The 6,661-nt window shown below is 42.2% G+C and overlaps 1 protein-coding gene across 1 annotated transcript; it reads right to left on the bottom strand.

Moving 5' to 3' along the window:
• Positions 1-680: 680 nt before the first annotated feature.
• On the bottom strand, positions 681-6,655 carry LOC118415167. The gene is made up of 9 exons (XM_035819550.1): positions 6,609-6,655; positions 5,917-6,048; positions 5,116-5,292; positions 4,512-4,660; positions 3,919-4,107; positions 2,203-2,407; positions 1,729-1,806; positions 1,404-1,513; positions 681-1,113 (listed from the first exon to the last, which is right to left on the bottom strand). The coding sequence occupies exons 4-9, from the start codon at positions 4,632-4,634 to the stop codon at positions 1,045-1,047; spliced, it is 774 nt and encodes a 257-aa protein (XP_035675443.1). The 5' UTR covers positions 4,635-4,660; positions 5,116-5,292; positions 5,917-6,048; positions 6,609-6,655; the 3' UTR covers positions 681-1,044.
• Positions 6,656-6,661: the final 6 nt, after the last annotated feature.

Genomic DNA, 6,661 nt, shown 5'->3' with positions numbered 1-6,661 from the left:
TGGCAGAGCCCAACTGGTATTGTAAACATGCATGACGTTAGTCGTAACAAATATTATTGTTCTGTTATCTGCACCGTGAAAGTACCAGTAGATGTAGTGTCTTTAGCTTGGTAAAATAAAGATGACACTGCGCTTATACACATTCTGATCAGCATATGCTGCATGTTGTTTATGCCGCGTCAGTATTACAGCATGATGCATGAGGTAACTGAGACTTTGCACGCTGAGTACACACTGTAGACGTACTTTGCTCAGTTAGAATAATATATTCACACCAAATGAATGTACATCTTACAATACCTCGGTTTTCTCATTAGACATTTTTTGTCCTATTTGAAATCACACGTACCGTTCAGAGTTTGTGTTGACTTTGAAATGCTCAATTTAAAATGTTTTATAGCCAGTAAAGAGTTGATATCTATTGTTGGAGAATATACATATGGTACATGTTTAATTGTACCAATCGGGTCTATATCACAGAAGACCGGTTTTTGGTTCGTTTTTATTGCTCGCTCTCTCCGTTTATTGAGCGAATGTCTGCAAGGGTTAAACAATGGTGTCAGGGTCGAAAAATAGAATTGGCTCATATTTTGCAAAGGGACAGTACTTGTTCCACAACGCCAATGTTCTTCAAACACAAATAGGGACCTACATTTCAGGACAACCACGTGACAACCAAGCAAGACCCCATGAACTCAATAGATATTTTAATGATCTATATTTGGTGACAATTTGAATTAAAAAATACTAGAGCGCCACTTATAGCGTTACGAAGTTGGGCCAAAAATTCCATTTTAGAAGCTTGGAACATCGCATTGTTTTCATGCTACCTAAATTTTACAACGATTTTGTTACAATACATAATCTCCAAGCAAATGAGTAAGGTTAAAACGATGTGTAGCTAAGAAGGCAAGTCCTTGCATGTATCACAAATGAGTATAAGGACTGATGCACAATGCTAAGAAAAACATAGCACACTCTGGTTAATGTTTTCCTAAAGTCTTAGGTTGCACTAGTGACTAAGACTGCATTGTCGCCTCATCCTTACACGTGGCCCTTTATAGTGATGTACATGCCAGCGCTATCTATGGCATTGACAGTGATGTGGTACTCCTGAAACAACAATGAAAGGCATACCTTCAATGATTATTCTCTTTAAACGATACGGGGACTACGGAAACCAAATAAATAGCAGAGTTCTATCGTCGAAAACCCTTATAATCTATTTTCCAAGCATCCTTACTTTTCCATTCGCTAAGCTTGTGAACTTGTCAATATCACTAAATTCGGATTATAACTAGATGTGTTATTTCTGGTCAAAGATGTCGATTGTATTCTTTATATGTATATTTCTTTGATATTGCCTTCAGCAGGAAATCCTTGAAGATATAAATGTAGTGTACCTTTGTCTGATCCAGACTGGACACAGTCATGTTGGTCTGCTTTGTCTCATACCAGAGACCAGCCTTACTGCCACCTTCAACCAGACCCACTGACACTTCGTAGTACAGATCTGAATAAAAACAGTTAAAGTATGATTCTAGCATGGCATCAATCATGATTTAGAAGACCACAAGTTATCATAATTTTCTATATAACAATCAACCACCTAGCTACATAGGCTGGTGTGGGCAGCACAACACAATGTTTATATCAGGAGGTAAACAGCACTGAAAGACGCAACAAGACGATGGAAGGAAGATGCACTTTAATATGCTCGCAACTTACCAGCATTCAAGGAGCCGAAGGCACCCTCCCAGTTGATCAGCATCTTGCCTTGCTCTTCCCACGATAGTTGCAGGTGACCTGAGAAAATGTGCATTGTATTGTTGTATTAAGTTTGCATGGCTACCTTTTGTACAATAGCGTACCTTATCTGTTGTGTCACACATGTTTGGATCGATATGATTTTCAGAACTTTTTCCACGCAAAAGAGAGGAAACATTGCTAGTGATGACGCGATAGGTCTCCGGTGGCAAAACATAGCAGACGAATGGCCTCTTGTCATAAAATCAGTCCCCATTCAAGTTCGATGTTATGATACGATTTGTGCTCTGTGTGATTGAAAAATGACTAAGTTTCCTAACGCCAAATCCTACTTTCTACCATAGAAGTTGGTATCGACGCTCTTGACGTCCTCTACATATTTTCCTTTAATAACCAGAAAGTATAATCTTTATGCGATGATAAAATTAAACCTACGGTTGGCAGAAGGCCTCCCCTGCAGTGCGATGTTGACCTCCGTGGAGACAGAGTCACTCTGCATCCCCAGGAAGTTCACAGACCGGACACTGACGATGTAGGTGGCCCCGGGAACGAGCTGCAGGTCAGTTAGGGTCGCCGTGTGCTCTCCTGTCCAGGACACCTCCTGCCATGCTGAGGTGAAGTCTGGACCCTCGACCATGTACTAAAGAGATGATACGAGGATTATGATGATAAATAGTAAACTACGTGGGACCGCTTAGCGCAGCGGCAGCGTGTTGGGCTCAGGACCGAGAGGTCTCGAGTTCAGATCCGGCTGCCGTGTTACCGATCTTGTGCCCTTGGGGAAGGCACTTTACACGACTTTCCCACTTTACTCAGGTGAAAATGAGGCTATCTTTGGCTAGGGCCGTCGCTCGGCTAGGACGTTAAATGGAGGTCCCGTGTTTGGGGGGAGCAACAATCAAAGAACCCGCCACATGTGCGATGGTGCGGTGTGAGTGGTTCAAACCATTCCGGCCAAAATGGAGTAGGGAATCTCCCGTGCAGCCCTTGTAACCCATGCTTCGCCTATTGGGTTAGCTGTTCCTCGCTCATAGTGAGCAATGGGCTTGTCTCAATCATGATGTTTCTGACCTAGGGAGAAGAGATGCTGTTAGAGTTACTATGTAACCCGTAACCTTGAGTGGCCTTCAGGTCTTGTTACGTGGACACCATTAAGTAAAAAAAAACAGTTCCAAAGATGACGAAATAGAGGTGTATTCTAATAGCATTGTTATTTACAAAATAGAACAGCCTTAGCTCGCAAAGCATAAGTTCCTATATGTCAATCTATTCATACCTTAAGATATCCACATATGTCTGTTTACTTAACTGTACGTATAGTTTAGACCTTAGGAAATTTATTGTACTTTTGTAAAAGTGAAAGTGATCTCGAACCAGTTTTATCTCACTGAAGAGCTAGTATTCCGCTGTTCGTGACAGAGAGGACAGACGCTATGTACAGTATTCACAGGTTCATTGTACCAGGGAAATTCCCCTAGCTCTTTTAAACAAGCACAATGAACATTGGACCACGGCTTAAGGTAACGTCCCGTCCTAAGGACTGCAACCCTTTCCGGTAGCGTGCATGTCGGGTGAGCGACATAGCCGGGATCGAACGGCTTCTAGTTCCAGAGGCAAGGACGCTAACCACTGGACTACGCGCACTACCTGTTGTTGTACTTTTGTCGTTTTGTTTGAATACATGCAGATCAAAATAAAGTATCATGGTGAAGGGTTACTGTTTCTATCGAGATATTTAAATGAAAGAAATGTCGTGGGCGAAGGTGAGACGTCACAGTACACAGTTGGTATTCAGAGAAATTCTGACACTTACTATAACACTTCTTCATTGAAAATGATACGTTTTAATAAGCTTTATGTCATGGTTTATCTCCTGTAAATAGTAAATGTATATGCCGTGTGGTGCGATGATACACCCGATCCTCTCGATCTCGGACGTACTTGGATGGGAGACCACCACGGAAGACCGGATACTGTAGCCCGACCAAGGATTCACGAATTTGTCTTTCGGAAAATACGTAAAATGGGGGTCGCGTGCTCGAGGAAGCGCCTCAACCACGTTAATCAGCCTCATTACCCAAATATTGGGTACATGGAGACTGCAAATACAGCAGATATTATTATTATTATACGTCTGAAGCAGAACTTTACCTCGTAGTATTGGATACCGGACGGGTCCACAAACCCTCCCCAGGCGATGTGCAGTTTGTCCGGGGAGTACTGGTAGTGGTTCCTGGGTGCGTACTGAGTCACGGGCTCGATCACAACCGTGACATAGGCGTGCTCAATACTAGGGGGCACAGAGGTCAGGACCACTCCGTCTGAGCTGGCTGTGGCAGACTGTAGAATAAAGAGGCGACAAGGTTGTCTCCTAGTTAGGAATCTTTACGTATCAAATCAAACTTCTGGTCTTAATGCTGTGTCCTTTAGTAAAATGTTGCCTACTAACTCCCCTTTTTGACGTGTGGAAATGGTTACCATTAGATTCGGTTAGGCGTCCATCTCCGGATTCGTTTCTTATGCCTTTTGGTATAAGACATACCACTACTGTCACTCGCTAAACCATTGTCAATGGGGTGTTTTCAACCTCCATGTCCATACTCTAAATAGAGTATGTTTTCAACATTCATGGCCATACTCTAAATAGAGTATGTTTTCAACCTTCATGGCCATACATTTGTACCTCAAACGTTCACCATTGCAACGCGTACCGGTTGCCTTGAGAAATATATTCCATCACCCACCTGTCCGGCGTTGTTATGACAACGCACGATGACGTAGACCTTGGCTCCATGTGCGATGAACCCAGACGAGTCAATACAGGCTGACTTTCCGTCTTCCGCGATGTAGCTTGTGGTGAACCTCATCAGGTTGGCCAGGTGTGAGGATGTACCTGAGTTTACAATCCAAGGCACGGTACGTTTGCAACATTGGCACAACAGGATTTACTGACCCACCCTGTAGTGTATATGGTGTCAAAAGCCATGGTTCTATAACCACTAAATAAACTACCGAGTGAGCAAAGCAACAGAAGTCATCAGAAACAAAGCATCACGTCATGTTCTACTTCTGAATTCATCAGAAATCAAGCACCACACCAAGCATCTTTACAAATGTTATATTCATTTGCGCATTGAAGATACAATGTACAGTCAAACTTGGTCTCAACAACGAATTCAAAGGACTGACGAAAATGGATCCAGACATGAGGATTTTAACTATGTGAGATTGCATGGACTGTTTTAATGTTGTGGTAGTTAGCTATGCCAGGCGGTTGGCTAGCCAGTTTTGACATTAATGCCATTACTATATTTTTGTGTCAGAATTCTGTACCTAAACGTAACGCACCTAAAGCCCATTCACAGTAGTTGATGCCGCTCTCGTCGTCGGCGACATCAGGCCAGCGGGCACAGATGACGTCACTGTTCTGGTACTCAAGGTCGACTGAATCCTGCTCAGACCCGTCCAGAACCGTTCCTATGACCGGTGGAGTCAGGTCCACCAGCGCTGGGTCGGAGTAAAGCACTGAAAGGAATATGATACAGTGTTCATTACCTCCATGAAATATATATATATATATATATATATATTAAACAACGGCGACTACTCCTTGTCGGCCATGTGGCCCCGGAGCCAGCCGGAAAACTCTTGTTCTGGACACCTGATTTATGTAAGAAACATGTTGGTCACCCAAGGCTAACTTTGAAGAAACTTATTGAGTCAGAAACTGGTCTGGATGGCCTGGAACTTCTCACCGCGATGAAAGACAGACTGTTCTGGAAGACAAGCTTTACTTGCTGCACCTCATAGAGGATGATTAATGATGATGATGATTGTCTCTGTGGTTGTGGGTATGCTCGTGTGCCGGATTTTTTTGTGGTCAGCATACCTTTATGTTAGGGCTCTGAATGTATTGTAATAATATTTGATATGTGATATATTTGATATAATTTTAATTACAAACCTCCAAGTTGACCTTGATACTGCAGCTGAACCTCCATTTCTTTTATATTTGTTTCCTGGACGTGCTAGTGGTTTGACTTTTGCCGTACTGTATACCGTGTGTTCCAATAATGCGATAACAAGAAATAAATGTGATCTGAACCTTACAATTTCGTCAGGAAACAAACTTTAAGGTAAAGACTTTACCTGCCGACAGTCCTGCAGCATTGGTGGCCACCACAGTGACGTATACGTAGGAACCGTGTTGTAAGAACAAATTGCTGTTCCGAGCACTCTCCTGAATTCCGAGGGGCACAAACCCTTGCAGCTGGGTTCCACCTTGAAAAATTTAACAATGTGTCTCAGTAACGTACATACAAACAGATACCACATGTTATCTAGTAATGTTGTAAAAAATTGACTTTGCAAACAAGCCGTTAAAAGTAAACTGAATACTACTCGCTGTAGCACTGAACTCTATCGAAACAGCGCTACACCCTAATATAGTCCGCCTTTTGAACAAGTGATTACCACCTGTGTACTTATGTTTTTTATCAGATAGTAAGGCATTGTGTATTTTAAATATTTGTTCACTCTGCGATATAGTGATATCACTATGTTAAACAAATACTATTTCAAATGTTTTATCCAGATACTATTTTAATTTGTCCTTCTGCAACGATTCTTTAAGAACTGTGTTATTGCAATGAGGATGAACTGAGCTGAATCGTTTTTTAATCACTTTATTTGTAGCGTATTGTAACTACGTGTCGCAATTCAGCCGTGTGGCTGCCATGTCAGTGTCAGTTGAATGTTGAATTTCGAAATAAACCAGTCATATAAGTACGGCACTAATTCAAAAAAATAGTTTCTTCAAAGCTTGTGTGTTTTAATCCTACCTCTAGTAGTTCCAATTGCCCAGGAGTAGTCCACAATAGGAGACTCTGGATCC

Source organism: Branchiostoma floridae, chromosome 5, assembly GCF_000003815.2.
Source record: "Branchiostoma floridae strain S238N-H82 chromosome 5, Bfl_VNyyK, whole genome shotgun sequence".
Taxonomy (NCBI): domain Eukaryota; kingdom Metazoa; phylum Chordata; class Leptocardii; order Amphioxiformes; family Branchiostomatidae; genus Branchiostoma; species Branchiostoma floridae.
The sequence above is the reverse complement of the archived record's forward strand: the minus strand, read 5'-3'. Positions and strand labels throughout refer to the sequence as shown.

Bases quoted from the DNA above. Each gene is read 5' to 3' on its own strand.
- LOC118415167 (XM_035819550.1), bottom strand. From the start codon at position 4,634: ATGAGGTTCACCACAAGCTACATCGCGGAAGACGGAAAGTCAGCCTGT. The intron at 4,108-4,511 runs GTGGGTGATGGA...TTTATTCTACAG, and splicing joins GTCATAACAACGCCGGACAG to TCTGCCACAGCCAGCTCAGA. The intron at 1,514-1,728 runs GTAAGTTGCGAG...GTTTTTATTCAG, and splicing joins CTTCGGCTCCTTGAATGCTG to ATCTGTACTACGAAGTGTCA.